Below are 21,545 nucleotides of genomic sequence, written 5' to 3'. Positions count from 1 at the left end.
TGGAAAAGGCTGCTCTCGAGTAGTTATACAGTATATCTGTCCACAGATGACACTTACCATCATAAAATACAACACACAGTCCGTAGAACAAATTGTTTCAAACACAAATGTAATCCGGCCCAACTCTGCTCCATTTGCTCCAGTCATAGATGTCGGCGTTCTAAAGGAGGCAGATAAACCGATTTTATCACCAAGAATCTACATTTCCGAACTTTCATTTTAATTATTGTTTTTTAAATCCAAGCTTAGCCATGTCACACACAATTGTTTTAATAGACAAAAAAAAGCATTGACTCCAACAAAAATCTATTTAAAAAGGAAGGCTTGTTCACATCTAATACGATTTTTCAAATGCCGGCAAAAAAAATTGCCACAATCAAGCAGCCTGCAGCATAATTTCCCACACCCTGAGCATTTTCTCATTAAAGTGGACCTGAACTCTTGCACAGGACAAAAGGAAAACATAGAGAAATGCACTCTGTATGCATTTAGAGAGTTTAGCCTGTTTAATTCCCCTTTATGTGTGTCTAATCACACATAAAGGGGAATTCTAAGTTGTAATTTGATCTCTCCCCTGTGTCACATGACTGCCATGGCAGGTAAAGCAGATAAGCCCATTTGAAAGCACAGGTTGTTTACAATATGTCTGCTTCCATGAATCAGGTCGTAGACACAGTGAATATTTATTTTAGGATTTTTTATCAGCTGTAACAAAGAAATGTTTTTTGTTTAGCGGTTATTATGCTGTTGCGTATATATTAGAGCAGAGAGGAAGTTCTGAGTTCAGGTCCGCTTTAACAATCATGCCAGAAACATGCATGCTGTAATGCAGATGAATGTGAAAAAAAAAGTGAACCCTCTGTTAGTTCAAGTTTCATACAGAATTCTTTATAAATTGCTGTAAGCAAGGAAAGCATTCAGTTGTAAAACAAAAGGGAACACAAAAAAGGTTAAACTTATTTTTATTTGACATGCAAACTTAACTCACTTAAATCCGGAGATATGCAAATTCAGGAGAAGGTAGTCGTTATCTGATCCTCCTGCTCCGCTCTGGACATGATCTCCAGCAACTTCCCAGCCTACAAGAAAATATGTGGCACACACCATAGGTTACAATAGAGAGCAGTGGTATTTATTCTCATTTTGCTGTAAATCTCCACTTTAAAGCGGATCTGAGATGAAAAACTGACTATAACAAGTAACTTGTCTATAAATCTTATCTAAAGTTTAGATAGTTTACACAGCACATCTAGCTGCAAAAAGCTTCAACAGTAGATGATTATTTCTTCCTGTGATACAATGGCAGCAGCCATGTTCTGCTTGTGATCATTATACACAGGCAAGCTGCTCTGCATCTCCAGCCCTCAGCCTGTGAAAACTTCACTCCCCTCTCCTCCTCCCCTCTGCCTCTGAAATCTCTGGCTAGTAACACCTCCTCCTCCTGCCCAGACTGAGCTCCCATAAGCCCTTGCTACATGGGTCTGAGAGTGCCAAGGCACTGGAGAAGCTGTGGGCAAGGCTTGTTTAGTTTATAGGGAATTAGGATATTAAAACAAAAAAAAAGTATTTGGCTTGAGGAATGCCCTGTAAACTATATGTAAGGGACACAATTCTGCAATGAGTAAAGATCTCAGATTCACTTTAAGGAGTAGCAGTATGTGGTCAGTATAAGAGTTAAGGGGATGCAAATTACTATTTTTCTAGCAACATTAAGGTCACTGCTGACAGTCCATTACTCTATTCAAGTGATTGGCATTTTGGAGCAATTACAGTACAGTGACCAAAGCACTGACTGCCAGGGAATTTGATCATCCATTAATAAATATGGCATTAAAAAAGTGGTGATGATATTTAAAAAAGTAGAGAACCAAAGTGTGATCTGTTTTCCAGCAATTAGGTTTTGTAAATAGGCCTCCTGTTCAAAACACTTATGCTTTTTCTGCAGAATAACGTAAAATATAATTCAACATATTCTCCAGCAGGTGGAGACATTATACTAAAATCAAGCACTTTTGGAAAACAACAGAATTTAAAGCAAAGCACTTGAACATTGAACTCTCCAAGCATAGAAAACTGATTATCAAAAGGAAAGATCATTTGGGAGATAAAAACTAGCTTAATTTCAGTAACAGCTGCATTCGTTATTCTAATAGTTGCCAGATTTGCTCACCATTCATTCCATCACACTTAGAATTTCCAACATTAAAGCAAGATGTCTTCATATTGGCAGGGAGGACGTTCCACCACTTAAACTCAAGTCCCAGAACAGGCTCTGTCCCCGCAGGACACTGCTTACACTCTGCAGGCAAAAGAAAACATATCCATCTATTCTTATAGTGAACAGAAAGAACAAATCATTTATATACTCATAACTACAGAGACAGAAGCCTAATTAAAAAAAAAACTAACATAACTATTAGGCGATGCTGAGACATAATTGTCTGTGCCAATAAAGCTAATTTGTATATAATAATCAAATTAGAACAAACACTTTGTTTTATCATAAATTATGTTCCAGCAGGGAACACACTAAGCAGAAACACTAGGGGCCTGATTAACAAAGCAGTGCAAACACTTTGCACGCCAGTGAAAAGCCCTTTATCACGCCTAATCTTAGTTTAGGCATGATCAGAAGTATCTCGCGCAAAGCGCCCATTGAACCCTATGGGACTTTGCGCTCGCGGGAGCTTCGCGCGATCAGCAGCACAAATCAGTGATAACTCTGCTAGTGCAAAGGTTATCACGCCTAAAGTCTTTTAGGCGTGATAACTGAGTTATCACCGCTTTGTGAATCAGGCCCTAGCTTTGCAGAAAAGGCTAGCAGTTTTGACGCTTATGCAAGTCTATTGGCCGCATGTGAAAACACATATATGTGCCTTTTACATTGTGCGTTTTTGAAAACACAGAACTTGCTGCATAATTTTTCAAAAATGCATGTAAAACGCACATAATGTATCTCAATGGAAATGCAGGGGAATGCATTTTTGCATGTATTTTTTGAATATCCTATTGTACTTACGGTAACTTCATTGATTTTTTTTTTAAATAATAAAAAAACGCAAAAGCGAAAAACATAAAAAAACAAAACTCAATTTCTTTTGTATGGATATCATTCACAACTGAAAACCACTGAATGGGATTCCAGAATTATGGAGAACCTTCTCTCTCCCCCATACCTGTACAACTATTTGAATGGCAGTTTTCACTTACGGGCTAAGATTATGGATACTTGAGCAGGTATTCAGAAAAGTAGCACCAAAACACAAGGGCCTTTTTCCAATGCACAGCTGAATCACAAAATCGCAAATCGCTACTGATTTTTAAATCGCTAGGGTTGCTACTTTATCATAGAAATCATGAGAAGTAATTTCCACTATAGTGATTCGAAATCGCAATCGCTTTCTGGAGCGATTTTAAGAGAGATAATGCAATGCAAATGAAAAATCGCAATTGCATAACAAAGTTAATTAAAAATCGCAATTTGTGAATACGATTTCTAGTGGAAAAGGGCCCGCATCTATATTTAAGGTGATTGAGAAGGTACTGTAGTCAGAGGCTGAACATTACCCTAAATTATACTTTTTGGCTGCAGTCACGCACCATATACCGTATATACTCGCATACAAGCCGAATTTTTGACCCCCAAAAAGGGGGCCAAAAGTTGGGGGGTCGGCTTGTATGCGAGCCATGTTGGTCCGCAGGTTCCCCCCTCCGCTGGTCCGTGGGTCCCCCGCTCCCCCCACGGCCGCCGCTATTACCTGCCGCATCTTCTATTCCCCTCTCCGTGCTTGTAAACATTCACAGCAGTGCGCCCGGCGCTGCTACTGTGACGAGGCAGGAGGCAGGAAAGAGCACGGCTTCCTGTTACTATGGGAACCGCTCTTTTCTGGCTCGCCGCTCGTCACAGTAGCAGCGCCGGGCGCGCTGCTGTGAATGTTTACAAGCACGGAGAGGGGAATAGAAGATGCGGCCAGGTAATAGCAGCGGCGGTGGGGGCAGGGGGGCAACTATACTACCTACACTGGGCACTTTACTAGCTATACTGAGTGTTATACTGAGCACTATACTAGCTAAACTGGGGCACTATACGATCTATACTGAGCACTATACTAGCTATACTGAGCACTATACTAGCTATACTGAGCACTATACTAGCTAAACTGGGGCACTATACTAGCTAAACTGGGGCACTATACTAGCTAAACTGGGGCACTATACGATCTATACTGGGGAACTATACTAGCTATACTGAGCACTATACGATCTATACTGAGCACTATACTAGCTATACTGAGCACTATACTAGCTATACTGAGCACTATACTAGCTATAATGAGCACTATACTAGCTAAACTGAGCACTATACTAGCTATACTGAGCACTATACTAGCTAAACCGGGGCACTATACTAGCTAAACTGGGGCACTATACGATCTATACTGAGCACTATACTAGCTATACTGAGCACTATACTAGCTATACTGAGCACTATACTAGCTATACTGGGCACTATACTAGCTATACTAAGCACTATACTAAGCACTATACTAGCTAAACTGGGGCACTTTACTAGCTATACTGAGCACTATACTAGCTATACTGAGCACTATACTAGCTATATTGAGCACTATACTAGCTATACTGAGCACTATACTAGCTATACTGGGCACTATACTAGCTATACTAAGCACTATACTAGCTATACTAAGCACTATACTAGCTATACTAAGCACTATACTAGCTAAACTGGGGCACTTTACTAGCTATACTGAGCACTATACTAGCTATACTGAGCACTATACTAGCTATACTGAGCACTATACTAGCTAAACTGGGGCACTATACTAGCTATACTGGGGCACTATACTAGCTAAACTGGGGCACTATACTAGCTATACTGAGCACTTTACTAGCTATACTGGGGCACTATACTAGCTATACTGAGCACTATACTAGCTATACTGAGCACTATGCTAGCTATACTGAGCACTATACTAGCTATACTGAGCACTATTCTAGTTATACTGAGCACTATACTAGCTATACTGGGGCACTATACTAGCTATACTGAGCACTATACTAGCTATACTGAGCACTATACCAGCTATACTGGGCACTATACTAGCTATACTGGGACACACTAGGGGAATAAGGCGGCCAGCATTTCCTACCCCCCGCTTATTTGGGGGTCAATCATTTTTCCCTGGTTTTTCAGGTAAAAGTTAGGGGGTCGGCTTATATGCGGGTCGGCTTATATGCGAGTATATACGGTAATCTGATTGTAAAATACTTGTGATGCACACTTACTTATATCCCATCTGCTGATCCTCATACTGCATACATGCTGGTGGCTGGTAAGACTGAAGAATATTGTGTGTATGGCTTGTCTTAGAAGGTCAGTAATGACCAAACCCCCCCCCCCCCCCCGACCTCTCTCACATGACAGCTGCAAATTACACTTTGAACCACGGAGACAGATATGGAAGAGTATCTATGAAAAGAGCTAATGTGGTATCAAACTTTGTTTTAAGGAAATGAGGAGGTAAAGGAGAACTCCGTAATTGTGAAATGGTAGAATCCCCCTGGCTATTATGATTCTTTGAATAATATGATTTGAAAGATTGCTAAATACAGGCTGCTATTGGAAACGCTGTGTATCATGGAGTGAATTCAAATTGACTTTCAAACTTTATTTCACACATTTTGCTCTGTTAATAAGAATAAGGTATTACCTTCAAGGTTGAAGCCATCTTATGACCTTTTTCATACAAAGGTCCATCCTTCCAATGTGCTGCTGCTTGCACTATAATTTATTTCCACCGTGGAGTATAAAGTTGCCTTTAATGACCACTTATAATTACCTTGAATTCCATCGGAGAACGTCCCAAACGGACAAGGGGTGCAAGTAGATGTTGCATTAGAATAAAATCCTGGATTGCACGGTGGACAAGCCTCCTTCTTTCCAGATGCAGGAAGTGGGAATGCTGTAGGCAGATCCTCTCTGCAGATTTTTGGCTCTATCCATTTATACATAATTCGTGTCTGCACAGAAATTTCAAGTAACAGACATTATTTTCAATACCTGAAAAATGTTTTTTTTTATGTACCAAGAACAATGTTGGGAACAAACGCTGTGGGTGAGAGCACCCCTTACAGAGACATTTTCACACATAGCCTTTGCTTGCATATTTTTTAGACATCCCACATTTTTATTTTCTGTTGCAAAACTCAAAAAGTAGAGTTACTGTATATATATACTGTATATAGACACTCATCAGTAAGAGTTACACTATATTCTGACTACCAGTAGGTCTTGATTGAAGAAAAACTGTCACTTGCCTAACTGAATGTTAACTCTTTCAGGCAGAAAAAAAAAAAAAAACGTCAGTCTTTGTAGGAAATGCCAAATGTTACTTAAAATGATAAGCTATGCATGCAGAAATCATAATTTTTAGTATTTGCAGTAGACAGAATGTTATTCCCCATAAACATCATCTTCTTGAGCAGACAGAAGCGCACTAGTGTGAATGAGGCCTAAAAGTAAGTTTAGGTTTGCTTTAACATTATATCAAACAGAGCTTGCATTATTGCAAACAGAGCTTTTCTTACTATCAATTTCAAAACCAGCTGTAAATACAATCTAGCACAAGCCACTCCAAAAATATATACACAGAGACAACCTTTTGTTCGTGGATATCTTCCTTCAAATGTTATGAAGTTATTTTTTAGCTCATCTAGATTAAATTGTGCTTATATTTATTAAGTTTAAATAAGCAAGAGATTGGGATATTTTTGTTTTCTTTTGGAAAATTGTCTACATATGAATTAACATCCAAAATTGCCAAGAGAGGCTTTCTCTTCCCAACTTGTGGCGATCATCCAGACTTTTGACTTAAAGAAACTATAAAGTCTAAAACACATATCACAAATATTCCGTTACCATAAAAAGTTATAATGACCTGCTGGGTCTTTTTTGTTACACTCTCCCCCGGAGCCCTGTATGCGCCGACTTCTGGCACGAAGCCTGGCCCTCTTGTAGAGTGCCGTGGCACTCTCTATATCGGAGATAGCGAACACCATAGAAGTGCCACAGCACTTGTCTGCAAGGGGGCAGGGATACGCGATAGAAGTCGGCGCATAGAGAGCCCCAGGGAAAATTTAACAAAAAAAGACCGAGCAGGTCATTATAACTTTTTATACTAACAGAATATGTGCACTAAATGCTTTAGGCTTTATAGTCTCTTTCAGGAAGTCAGCGCAATGTGGAGAAAACCATTGTAAAGCCTTCAAACTACAATGTATGGATGTATGTCCATCCCTCTGGAGAGGAGGTCAGTCACCTCCACTTTAGTTCATGTAACTGTACACAACTTCATTAGGACTTCTGTTTTTACGGCCTAGTCCATTATCCAATTCCCCACAACTAGCATCCCACATCCGGCTACATAAATGAGGGTGTATTATACCTTTTTCCATTCCAGTATCAAAGGGAATGACCAAGAACATGACCGAACATCACTAGCACTTTCTGCCTCAAAGCACTCAGGTCCGTCTCACACTGGCAATTAAGTGCCAAATGGATCCGTGAAAACTGATCTGATTACTGGTTGATCGGATCCGTTTTCACTCCTTTTCCGTTCAGCTGCTTCTGTTGTGTTTCCCCACATCCCCCCCAGACCCCCATCACCAAAGTGGATTTTCTCATTGCCCCCAATGCAGTTCTTCAGCTTCTGTTCCGCTGGGCAAAGCGGTATGGAAAAATTGGTCCAGCAGCTAAGGGCCTGTTTCCACCACTACACACAGATTCTGGATGCAGAAAAACGGACTACAATGAATGCCTATGGGCCTGTTTCTACTAAACGTGATTTTTCTGATGCAGATTTCCCATAGGCATTCATTGGAGTCAGTTTTCTGCACCCGGAATCCGCGTGTAGTGGAAATAGGCCCTTACTTGCGGTCCATTCAGCGTATCGTGTGGAACGGAAAAATGTGAACGGATTCATAGGTTAACATTAGATCCGTTCCCATCTGTTACGATCCATTCACTTCCGATTCAGGAACGGACTGTTTTTTAACACTAATATGAACTGGGCCTCACAGTGGTTACCTAACATTGTCAGCAACAAGGACATGGTGAATACATCCATCACCCACATAATTAATGCCTAACTATTTAGAAACACTACACCATATTTTTTTTTGGAGGTGTTTTCAGCTATATTTAGAAATTTTATATACAGCTATGTATGTCAGATTCTGAATATGCAGGTGATACCATCATACCTTTCCGTCACTGTCACAGGGTGTGTGTATTTGGAATAAATCTTTTGCTGTGCATGGAGGACGTTCTAAACACTTGCTTGATCCTTCATCTGGTAAAAAAAAAAAATTGTTAGGCAGCTACATGCATTATAATGTTCCAAATATATATATATATATATGTATATATATATATATATATATATATATATATATATATATATATATATATATATATATATATATATATATATATGTTTTTCTGAAACATGTCATTCAGCAATGGTCAATATTTTGGCCATATCCACACTGGAGTTTAGGAAATCTAGCTAATTATTATTGGTAATTAGTACTTGTATAGTGCTGATCACCAGCTGTCCCTCACAGTCTAATCCCTACCATAGTGCTATGTCCATCATGTGGCCAATTTAGGGGGAAGCTTATTGCATTAAAAAAACTGAAAACCCAGAAGTCATGCACTGATGGCAAGGCTCAAAGACCGAAGCAGTTCGTTTAGGCACCCAACTCAGCAACAGCATAATACATCGCAATGTAAATTACGACTATATGGTACCGAGGTAGAGGGTAGGAGCCCAATAGTCATCGATTGTCTATAAGCAGCCAATTGGATACAGTACTTTATCAAGTGCTCACAGTTAAAACAAAATGATCGGCTATTAGTAGCCATTAGTAGCCAGCTAGTAGTTTGGTTATACCTTTGTTTGTATGGGTGCTGTGGGGGTAGTGTTAGATATATGGAAGGAGGACTTGAGTTAGGCACTAGCATGGAGGGTTAGTGTGAGAATGAGGGCTGGGTAAGTCAATAGGAAAATATTGGGAAGAATACATTATCTGCATCACTATCGGCATTACCTACCGCATATGTTCTCTCAAGAGCAGGTTTGAGGACTACAGCTCTACAGCTCAGATGGAGAAAAGTACTCTTTTTAGTGATATATTGTTGTGTTTTCATAATTTTCTCCACACATACTGTATATGTGTATATAGCTTTATCCAAAATACACTGAAAATTATTCCAATATTCTAACTGACAATAAATCTAGAGCATAAAACCGCATATTAACAATGTAATTCTATTTAGCATCTTATTAATCCAAGTTTATCAAAACAAATGCCTGACACGTTTTATGACCCCTTGCTCACTTCAGCATTGCCTCACTAAAGTAGAACTTGTCAAAAGTCTAGGGCTCTAGCGAGGTGTTTCCAGTATGCAGTGGTTAGTGCCCACCAAAAGTGGCCCAGGGAAAGACAATTGATGAACTGGCAACAGGATTATAGGTGCCCAAAAATCCCTGATGCATGTGGGGTGCAAAGGCTACCCTGTCTGTTTATATCCTACAAAGGGGCTACTGTAGCCAACATTACCTAAAGAAAGGTGTCAGAATGCACAATGCATCACGGCTTTCTGTGTATGAGGTTGCATGGCAACAGGCCAATCAGAACGCTCATGCTGACCCCTGTCCAACACCAGAAGTGTACAATTAGGCATGAGTATCAGAACTGGACCGTGGAGGAATGTTCTAACAAATGATGTTTTCTTTAGCTTCCAAATCCCCCAGATATCATGTGATAAAGCATCTGTGAGAGGTGGTGGAATAATGAATCTAATCAGATGTTTGGTGACACAAGTGGGCACTACACAAAATTTGAGAGGTGATCTTAATGTTTGGGTTTATCGGAATATAAACTATGTGTATATAGAATCCTTGCAAGGATAAAATGTTAAAAAAAGCCAATATGAGAAGATGCCAGTTCTAAAAGCAGATTATCTGATCCACAGTACTGTTCTTTCATGGAGCTCAATACTAGCCATAGACATAGAAACCTCATGGTGGGAACACATGATGTAATTTCCTATCCAAAATCGGGCGATTATTTCCGACATGTCCGATCTGTTTTAGATCGAAAAAGGGATTGATTTTACGAAATTATCGAACCCTTTATCGATCGGGAGCTGTTTGGACATGTACACACGGTACAGCTTCCTGACCGATCACTCGAATTGGACACGGATGTAAAATTGCATCGTGTAGTTCCAGAATCAGCCAACTCTGTATTATTAAAAAAACAAAAAACACAAGAAAAGTAACAGCATCGGCAGATAATAAGATGGAAATCCGATGTTACCAGATCAGATGTACTCTCCACCACCCTCTTTGTACTGCATTGGAAATCAGATATTACCTGAATACTCTGTTTCTTGGTTACACTTAATGCACTCCTTTGCTCCTCTATCCGAATACGTGTTCCTGGGACAAAAGTTACAGACGGAGGATCCAGGTTTATCGCTGTATGTTCCAGGTTTACAAGGAAAGCACTGTGATGTATAGGCGACACCTTCAAAGACAGTGTTGGTATAAATTAATATAATAATAAAGTAACTAGTTCCACATTTGTTTTCAAAAAAAGCACTACTAAACTATCTACAGACTTTCAATGGTATTCAGACATAATTCAACCAATCTTTCTACTAAAAAAATTATCAAATGAACATGCATGTTTGAATGGTTTTGCCCCATGGAGAAAGAAACTGAGAGAAGCAGGAAAGCTTTTTAGCTAAGGTTTTCATTTCTTACCTATAGCATCATACAAGCAAAGCAGGTGAATTTGACGCTGTGCGCCGGCCACGTGGCAACTGAGTTTGGGCCGCTATAGCAGTAATACTATAGTCTGCAGGATAAAGAGAAAAGAGGCGCTCAGAAAAGATAAAATGCGTTAAAAACAAATAAAATGAAAAAGTGAGGTGGCTTATCTCAATGAGGAAAAATTCACGTATTAATAGAATTTTATTGCACTGGCAATGCATTTCGTGGGTGCATACCCACTTCCTCAGGCCAAATAGCAGTGCCTAAGGATGCTTGTAGCCACAAATAAGGAGAGGCACCTTATTTGTGGCTACAAGCACTATTAGGCACTGCTATTTGGCCTGAGGAAGTGGGTATGCACCCACGAAACGCGTTGCCAGTGCAATGAAATTCTATTAATACGTGAATTTGTCTTCATTGAGGTAAGCCACCTCACTTTTTTCATTTTCTTTGTTTTTAACACATTTTATCTTCTCTGGGCACCTTTCCCCTTTATCCTGTGCCTTCACCCTCCTTTTGGAGAGGGATCAACCCTCTTGACCAATTTAGGTAATTTGAGGTTTGCTTTTTATTAAGAGTGCGACCATCACCAGCTCCGCCTGGTCACGCGAGTGGAGTCAGGGTTATAAATCTCCTCCTGCTTCTAGTGGTCTGTTGCCCTTCTGCAACCCACCTTTGTGAGTATAATGCATCCGCATATTTTACATACTTCTGGTACTGTGACATACTGCACAATTTGGGCTCCTGTTGTCTGTGATTTCTTTCTGCAGGGTGCAATTTTTATTATCCCTACTTTTTGTCCACTATAGTCTGCAGACTGCAAACAGTAATTTGGGGGTTCCAGCGATTTCCCCGAATTACTACTTCCTCCGAGGTGCTACGACTCAAAGGTGGAATAGTATGTACCGCAAACAGGAATTTGAGGGGAAGCAGGGTGAGCTGTCATTCGACTCACCCTGCACTAAACTCACCAGCAACTTTATAATACGTACACCATACAAACGTATGAGGCATGTTGCCCGGTGGGGGAGACATTGCAGGGCCAAGGCTGTGCAGATGCATTGCTAGCCCAATGGCTTACAATGTGTTCTGTTCCAGTGTAGGGGGATGAGAAGGGTGGGAGTGATGACATGTGGTGGGCAGGGCAAGTGGCGAGAACAATGCTCTCGGCCGTCGCCCAAAAGTGATCCACCAAGCAGATCGCCAAAAGGGGTCAAGTGCTGCTTTACCCATGCTGGATTCTCGGCAGAGGCAGTTGCTGTGGGCCACCTCGGCTGAGTTTCATCCAGCATGTGGGTGGAGCTTATTATGTGGTAATTTTAGATGTGATCATTCTAAATGAGTTCCATCTTACATGTCTGTGTCTTGTATATTTCATTATCTGTATTACCTTCTATTGTGATGTTCCTTATCAGGACAGGCTTCACCACTTTTGACCCCAAAAGAATGCCTGTTGTTCTCCAATACAGAATGTTAGTTCCGGATTTTAAAGCCACCTGTAATTGCAGAATGTGATTACTTCTGGTTCTGCTAATAAAGATTCCTATACTCAGGAAGATGTTTCACCAAGAAATTGACAAATCTATAGAAAAGATGCCTAATCTCAGAGACAATGTATAGACACAATAAGATTCATTAGATTATGATGTAAAATGTTTCATTAGATTATGATGTAAAATGCTTCTAGGGAGCCTCCCTAGAAGCAGCAGAGCGCTGCGATCACGTAAGGCAACACTCCCCCCTCTCCCTCCAGCAGCTGGGACCGTATATACACCATTGGTAAGCACGGAAGCACTTTATTATGCATTGTACAGCAAATTAATTGTGTTATTATTGTTTCACCGCAAATTGGTTGGAATTGGTTTATTGACATGTTCACAGCAGGTTGTTAGTTAGACAGCACTCAGCACTTTGCATTTATAGACAAAAAATTTTTGGGTTGTTTATTTCTTTGACAACTATGTAGGTAGTTCAATTTGTGGTATGTAAATGTAGAGATTTGTGCAATATATATGATATTTATTTTTGTGCACTAGTCACATATAGATTTGACACTTTATCCCAGTCCATGGAGAGATTTCTGATTACGATCGGCTTAAGAGGGTGGTTTTACAGTTTTTAATTCTTGATGTTTCTGGATAAGTCCTTAATAAACTTTTACATTTTACATCATAATCTAATGAATCGTATTGTGTCTATACATTGTCTCTGAGATTAGGCATCTTTTCTATAGATTTGTCAATTTCTGTTGTGCAGCCTTTTGGGGACACATTATCATGTGCATTTAATTAGCTCGACCAGTAAATTGCACTGATGTTTCACCAAGAATGACAACTATTCTCAATAGACTATTAAAACAGTAGGTTAGCTATGTAAAATAATAAAAGAAAAAAACAAGGTAAGGATGAATCCATACCGAATGAGTCAACCATTCGCCAGTGTCAGTCAGCTTCACCCACTTGTCAGAAGAAGAACTTGTTTCTTGGCACTGGTCATTCTGAATCTGTGGAACAAAACATCGAGAGAGTGGTCACAGATGGGCAAGACAGAAAGATGAGGTAATCCGAGCCCCACTTTGTACACATACAATACATCCTCAGCAGAGATGGCCAGCGAAGCGCAAATCATTTTAACTTGATAACATTTGCGTGACATCTGCATGCCCGTCAAAATTATTTGCATCTCATAGACCACCTCTACTCCTGAGTTACTTCCCTGTCTTGTACCTCAGACAGTCTTTTCAATGTTTGGAAATAATGTAAACAAAAGACATAGGTAGTAACAGTCATTTCTCAGTGCTATTATTATTGAAGCAACATATCTCTTTACAATAATGTCTCAGAGGACTGTAAACATGTTGTAGCACCTACTATTGGAACCTCTAGTTAAAGCAACATTTTAAATGTTTCACTTAGTCCTGCTGCTTAAATCTATTTTTTATTAGAAAATGCAATTCAGTTTTCACCTTCAATGAAATGCCAGTTGTATAGCGAGAGCTTACAACATTGCATAAAACCAGGGCTGGATTTAGCACTAGGCATAAGTCTAGAGGCATTTACATGCTGAGAGGCGACTGTCATGGGTTCCCAACCCCATACTCACTATTCTGGAACCATGTTGAGGTCACCATACCCAACGCATGGAAAGCTGGATGGGACTAGCAAATAGTCACCCAGCTCCGGGTATTCAACATAGAGAGCTGGGCAGGTGGACTGGATGGGCAATCCCATCCAGCCTGTCCATCAGCTCTATATGCTCTGGGGGCAGTGACCTCAGTGTGGCTCCAGGATGGTCAGTGTCAGGAAACAAGGCAAGGGAAAGAAGGAGAGTTGATGGTAGGGTCGCCACAGAATGGGGGCAGACAGCAAACTTGCTGCCTGGTTCGGCAGGCAAATCTGAGTATGTGAAGGGGCTCGCGAGATTCATGGCGGGCAGAGATTAGGGCACCAGAACTTCTGTGCCTACAGTTTTCCCAAATTTCAATCTGGCCATGTGTAAAAAATAATTGCTGATGTGCATTATGGCTTGAAAGTATACATAAAAGAAAGGGCCACCGCAAGCCTTTAAACGTGAAAGGAAACTTTACTTCTCCATGCAACAATGATGCACATAGTGCACACATCTTCCTCAAGCCCCCGTGCGACTAGTATTACCCCACACCATGTAAAATCTGTACAAAAAAAATAAATTAATAATGAATCATTAAATGATCCCTAGGGTGACAGTTTAGAGAAACAAGTACTGTACAGACATGCTGCTCTGTAATAGCTGAACAAAGTCTGCTGTTCTATGTAGAGGGGTGGAGGCACAATGCAGCATGCTACAGCACATGTTAAAAAAGAAAAACAACGTTATATTATTGTCCTCTGTAAGTTGATGTAGCAAGTATTTTTGCATGAGGATTACTCAGAAGAATTTTTTGAGGCTTTATGACAGCATGTTAGTTTATTTCAGGATGAAAAGGTTACCTTCCTAGATGCCTGATTTCTCAGTATAAGTCAGGGTCCAGACAAGTCAGAATGTGTGCACAAATAGGTGTTTTTTCCCACAATGGTATTTTGATAAAGTGATTCATAGAATAACCAGAATGTGTGGCTGGCTATAGCCAAGGAAACAAGATGGCTGAATATACAGTACTAATCTGTACAATCTGTAAAAGTCTTTTCACTACCTTATAATTATTTATAGCCACGGTAAGCCAAATAGGCAACTGCAGTCTAGTTAAAAACTGCCACTAAAATAAATACTAATTTAAAAAATATTGCACAAAAAAAGAGATTCTTACAAAGAATTCAAAAAAGATATTGTTGTCCAAATACTGATAATCAAATGACACAGAGCCAGCTTTCTTCAGATGCACGGCATAGATCAGGGAAACGGTGCAGTCATCTCGGTTAGACTCTATGTAGTTTCCTTTGGGAGCCCATGATGAACTGAGAAGATATAACAGTATATATAATCAATTCTAGGTTGACAATATAAAATTAAAATAACAGTTCAGTGATTATTGATACATGTTGCTAAGTTACCAGTAATACTACCTGATGCCGAACATCATGTTCTAAGAGTGTGCTTGTATAAAATGCGTACACTAGCACTGTCTAATATCCGTTATAGCAGCAATAAATGTAATGCTAGGTACACACTATGAGATTTTCTGGCAGATTTACTGTCAGATCAATTATTTCCAACATGTCCGCTCTGATTTCCGATCGATTCCTAATTGTTTTCTGATCGATTTCCAATAGAAGTGAATGGAAAACACAAAAATCGATCAGAAAACAAACGGAAATTGATTGGAAATCAGATCGAACATGTTGGAAATAATCGATTTCACAGAAAATCTGGCAGAAAATCTCATAGTGTGTACCTAGCATTACAATGGTCTGGTAGACTAAAGTAGAAAATGATCCCCAACGTTGTCTTCACCAGATTCTTTATTTAGGACATATCCTCAATACAGTCAAAAGACCTCATAGCTAACATGTTTCGGACCAGAGTCCTTAGTCATAGTAGACTGGTAGACTCATGTATGATCCTGCCCCACTATCACCTTACCAGCTCATGACACACTGAATACACTGATACACTGAATCTGAAGCTGATATTTATCATTTCAGTGTATTCAGCAGTTCAGAAGAGAATGAATCACTCTTCATAGCAAACAAAAAACTCTAATGACTAAATATACATTAAAAAATAAACCCTCTATTCTGTTAAATATATTTTAAATATAAATGTCTCTGCTTTGCAAAACAAATACTGTAAATACCGTACATTTTATATATTATTTTACAAAAATATGTCGATGTCAGTAGGAAAAAATAATACTGTTCTACACATAAGGCCCGGTTCACACTTGCGGTGGCCCTCCGTAATCGCCGTGCCGGAGCCGCACCGCTTGCAGAACGGACGGAACGGACGCACGGCATAGCAATGAAAGCCTATGCGTCCGTTCACATGCGTCCGTTCTGCCGAACCGGAGCCGGACCGGATCCGGGCCGGATCCGGACTCCGGCCTCCGTTCCAACATGCGCTATTTTTTCATCCGGCTCCTCCGGCAGCCGTATCCGGGGCGGAGCCGGACTGCACCATCCGGCCAATACAAACCAATGGGAACCGGAGAGCGCACAACACACTGGCTGAGAAATCCGGATGTTCTACCCCACTTCCTATGGGGATTGTTGCGGCGATATTGGATGGGGACACATGGGCAAGCATTTTGGAGTGGAGCAGCACAGCTGGATCCGGATCCGGAGATGTTGGCAGCATGTCGCAGGTGGAGGTGAGTGCTAAACAGCAGAGGGCCTGATTCCACAGGTCCCCCTTCTGCTGACCTCCCAGACCCCAACATTTTTTTTGTTTTTAACGTTACTTTTGCCAAACGGATCCGGATCGCATCCTGATGGACACCTGATGCAACCTGACCGGATCCGGATCGGATCCGGATCAGAACCGTATGGTTCCGATCCGGATCCGGTCCGGATCCGGTCAGGTCATCCGGTCCGTTTGGCAAACAACCGCAAGTGTGAACGGGGCCTTACTGTACTTTCTATTTAATCAGATCACCTATTCAACCTAGTTAAATTAGTAGACAGAAGAGCTTTTGATATGCTTCTGTTCAGCTTGGCCCGTGGTAAGAATCAGCTGCTTTTAGCATGCATTGTAGGTGTCCTGACTGCAGAGCTGCATGTTGGTGTGGGTCGCCCATGTCCAGCATACAACTGCTATCAGGATGCTGATGATGATGGAGCTGGCGCTTACCACAGATCAGCCTACTTTGATTTTGTAGGGCCCGGTCATGTTTCTCATCCTCTGTTATATGCTTGTACAGTCTAATCTATTCAATTTAGTTCTAGTCGCTATAGTCCCTGGAGCAAGGAAAAAGCTGAGGATGTTCCCGTCACTTATTTCAACTGAAGACAATTGGTTTAGTGGTAAAAGCCCTTATTAGAGTATACATTGCAAGATATCAAAATAAGACATATTTCCACTACATATAGAATGGCCTGATTTCATAAAAATATCTTGCAAATGTAAAAGAAATGGCCCTGAGGAGAGCTAGTAAATAAAAAGTGTGCATTAAGTGTGCATAAACAAAAGTAGTTGAACCTACACATAGGCAGTATATCCTAACGCCTTTATTCAATTTCATTATCTAGCACCAAAGTATTATTATGCAGCGTTTATATGAAATCAAATGTGCAGGAGAACACACGGAGGAGATGGGAGATGCACTGGAGGGAGCGTGCGGCTGTTTGGTGGGACCAGCAGAGTGGGGGGGGGGGGGGGGGGGTCAAAAAGAAGTGAGGAAACAACTTTGCTGAATAAATTCTGCATTGTGCAGTACCAGGGGGACAGTCAGAGACACCAGCTGCTATAGACCAACCAGGGAGGTTTAAAGCATAATGTGCTGTCCCTTTGTACTGTGCAGCAAAAGGTTACATCAGTGGCTGCAGGCCAGTGAGTAGGGCACTGAAAACGCTCTGCTGTTCACTGTGCAGTATTAGCAGGGAACACAGTGCAGTAAAAGGGGAGAGGAGGAATGCCTCTCTGTGCACACTGTACACTGTGTATTATTATGGGGTCACACCAGTGACTGTGGGGCGGGGAACACCACACTTGCAATGCTCGAGTCAACCATTCTTACCAGCATTCTCAGGTAAGAAAAGTCATTTAAAATCCAAGTATCCACGGTATACTTTTTTTCTCATCGGATTCCTTGACAAATGCAGTGTCTGGTGACTATAGTTTACCTCTGAAGATTCTTTTGTTTTTTACTCATAAAAAGTACACGAGTAATATATGACCTGTTTGTTTTCAATATTGTGTACATTTATAATTGTACCTGCATAAGAGTGTTGTTTCCTTATACAGGCGTAACTGTGGTTACAGCCCTTGATGCTAAAAGAATGGGATTTGCCTTGAAAATTGTAAAATGATGGAGTAAATTGTATATTTTACTTCTCCTGTGGAAGGGACTACAGCAAACGCTTAAACCATAGCATAGGCTAAAAAATGTAAGTAAATATTTAACAAGTTATATTGGCTAATTAGATTCTCTTGCTAAACTTTACGTTTATTGATATCTACTCTGCCATTTAAAAAATGTTTTAAATGTTCATGTGCTTGTTTATGAAGTATGTCATTACTATTCCTCTGTAAAGCAACTTGCACTTCAGGTTTTGGCATTCTTTTAGTGTTACAATGTAAGTGACTCATAGCATAGGTTTGTTATTACACCGTTTGGACCTCAGCGCACCTGAAACATTGTTGGCAATCCTACTTCAGTCAAGAGACCACTCCTTCCATCAAATGAAGATTTGCTGAACCACATGGTAATGTTTAACTGACTATTTCTATTACTGGACACACACCTTTTAAAGGAAATCTGAGAAAAATCTTCACATCTCCTGTGCACCTGCTGTATTTATTTTACTACCATAATAGTGTTAATAAAAAACAATGCACAAGCAAAATTACAGTTGGCAAAATGTTTCTCACAGCCAAATTACTGGAATTTTAACCAAGTTCTAATTGCAAGTGCAACCCGCATTTTAATGCAAATAAAACTGAAATAACAGCGCTTGTCTACTTGAGGTGACCAAGTGGGAAACCTCATAGGGAAATCCTGCTAATGTGATTGGGTGGACAGAACCCCTCTCAAACTTTTAGGCTTTAGACAAGTTGTAGTAATAACTACACCCACACTGTACTGCAAATTACAACCCTTCAAATTTTAAAGGACACTGTGATTGGAGAACTGTACCCTATGAAATTTCTTTCTGGGTCACCTCAAGTAAACTAATGCCAAAATAACCATTTAAAACAAGAAGGCTACTGTCTGCTTTACGCCCATAAATCTGTAATCACATGAGTGTGTTTGCAGTAATACTTTTTTTCCTAAATGCTAAATCTAGTTTTGCCTTCTGTAAGATCCAGCACCTTGGCTCTCCAGGACTTGTCCTTCTATCAGACCACTGTCAGAGGTGTGTCATCAACCCTTGTCAATAGTCACAAAACAGATATTTTAAAGGCATACATGGAAAAGAGGCACATGTTAATGTGGGCAACAGGATTGCCATTATAAGATATCGTAACAAAATGTATAATAACTTTACCATGTGGATATTCTATCCATCTCACTACCTACCTCCTTACAGTAACCTTCCTATAATGATAACTAACACTAACACCTAACCCTATCCCCTAACACTAATCGTACTATACTAATGTCTAACACTAACCATTAACATCTAACTCTGTCCCCTAACACTAACTCTCCTATAACAATGCCCAACACTAACCTCTAACTCTATCCAATAACACTAACTCTCCTATAACAATGCCCAACACTAACCTCTAACTCTATCCAATAACACTAACTCTCCTATAACAATACCTAACATTAACCTCTCTGTTCCCTAACACTAACTATACTATAACAATGCCTAACACTAACCTCTAACTCTATCCCCTAACTCTCCTATAACAATGCCTAACACTAACCTCTAACTCTATCCAATAACACTAACCCACCCATAACTAAGCCTAGCACTTGCCTCAAACTAAAGCACTACAGCCAAACCCCCCAGCACCCAAAGTAACATACTCGCTCAGCTATAGCATAGACAAACAACACAGTGCCACAGATGAACTCCAGACGGCACTGCAGCCAAATCTCCGGAACTCAAAATAGCCCCTCCACTCAGCTATAGTTTAGACAAGCACCCAGAACCACAGCCAAACCCCCGGCACTCCCTGCATTCCCTAGTGCCCAAAATAATCCCCCAGCACACAGCTATATGGCCAGTGCCAAAGCCACATCCCTAGCGCTGATGCAGCCAAACTAGCCCTCGGTACCCAGTGCTATAACTGAACTCCCCGCCAGAGCAGGACTCCATGCTGCAGCCGAACAGTAAACCGAAGTGGCGCCCGACTTACCATTTGAGTCCCTGCGCCCATTTCATCTGATTCGATTTTAAAGGGATACTATAGGGGGGTCAGGGGAAAATGAGTTGAACTTACCCGGGGCTTCTAACGATCCCCCGCAGACATCCTGTGTTGGCGCAGCCACTCACCGATGCTCCAGCCCCGCCTCCGGTTCACTTCTGTAATTTCAGACTTTAAAGTCTGAAAACCACTGCGCCTGCATTGCCGTGTCCTCGATCCCGCTGATGTCATCAAGAGCGCACAGCGCAGGACCAGTATGGTCTGTGTCTGCGCAGTACACTCCTGGTGACATCAGCGGGAGCGAGGACACGGGCGTGCAGGCGCAGTGGTTTTCTGACTTTAAAGTCAGAAATTCCAGAAGTGAACTGGAGGCGGGGCCGGAGCATCGGTGAGTGGCTGCGCCAACACAGGATGTCTGCGGGGGACCATTAGAAGCCCCGGGTAAGTTCAGCTCATTTTCCCCTGACCCCCCTACAGTATCCCTTTAAAGAGCAAGGCAGAATATCTACCTTTGTAAGGGTTTTGCTTGAATCAGTGAAGTGAACAAAGGCTAACAAAAGCTGCTCCGAGTATTCTCCTGTACATCAAACACTTACTTATCACAGCTATCTGGCCTATTGCCAGAGAAGTCAGCAGACGTCTCCATAAATGTTGCCACATTGGAAAATCCTGATGGCATCTCATCCCATTCATCAAATTTAATGCCAGTTCCAAGAGAATACGTTCCTGCTTCACACTCAGTACACGACTGGGTCTTGATGTCCAAGAACTGCCCAGATGCGCAGGAAAAAGCTGCAAACACAAGAACAAACACACTAGTAAGTGTGAAATATAAACACACAAACTGATCACCAAATGACAATACAGTAAATTTTGAGATAAAAAATTTCTTTATCATATATAGAAAATGCTGAAAATTTTAGCACATTAAAAGTATTCCACTATGGAGTATGCCTCACAAATATACCGTGGGCTCGATTCAGTAAACCGTGCTAAGTGTTAGCACGCCTGTGAAAAGCCCTATATCATGCCTAAAGTTAGTTTAGTCAAGATAAATTCACATCGCGCGTAAAACTTTGCGCGCGTACAGCGCGGTGCGCGTGGAACATCGCATCGCGATGCAACGAAAACGGCGCACCCAATGCGCCTATAAGGTCTCATTGGGTGTGACTTTAACGTCGCACCATGTGAATTTAGTAAACGGTGCTAACCCAGTTAGCACCCTAG

General features: G+C 40.9%; 1 protein-coding gene across 1 annotated transcript in view; it reads right to left on the bottom strand.

Annotated features, from left to right (window-relative positions):
- ELAPOR2 (endosome-lysosome associated apoptosis and autophagy regulator family member 2) overlaps nucleotides 1-21,545 on the bottom strand; it is a 124,048-nt gene that overhangs the window by 40,096 nt on the left and 62,407 nt on the right. Inside the window, exons 3-12 of the mRNA XM_068276166.1 lie at nucleotides 20,915-21,110; nucleotides 15,151-15,298; nucleotides 13,282-13,368; nucleotides 12,256-12,361; nucleotides 10,465-10,617; nucleotides 8,284-8,372; nucleotides 5,862-6,042; nucleotides 2,171-2,299; nucleotides 989-1,079; nucleotides 58-160 (exon numbers count right to left, since the gene is read on the bottom strand). Coding sequence (XP_068132267.1) covers nucleotides 58-160; nucleotides 989-1,079; nucleotides 2,171-2,299; nucleotides 5,862-6,042; nucleotides 8,284-8,372; nucleotides 10,465-10,617; nucleotides 12,256-12,361; nucleotides 13,282-13,368; nucleotides 15,151-15,298; nucleotides 20,915-21,110 — 1,283 coding nt within the window. The remainder of the gene's footprint in view (nucleotides 1-57; nucleotides 161-988; nucleotides 1,080-2,170; nucleotides 2,300-5,861; nucleotides 6,043-8,283; nucleotides 8,373-10,464; nucleotides 10,618-12,255; nucleotides 12,362-13,281; nucleotides 13,369-15,150; nucleotides 15,299-20,914; nucleotides 21,111-21,545) is intronic.

Source organism: Hyperolius riggenbachi, chromosome 3 (genome assembly GCF_040937935.1).
Source record: "Hyperolius riggenbachi isolate aHypRig1 chromosome 3, aHypRig1.pri, whole genome shotgun sequence".
Taxonomy (NCBI): Eukaryota; Metazoa; Chordata; class Amphibia; order Anura; family Hyperoliidae; genus Hyperolius; species Hyperolius riggenbachi.
This window is presented reverse-complemented; position numbering and strand designations above follow the sequence as displayed.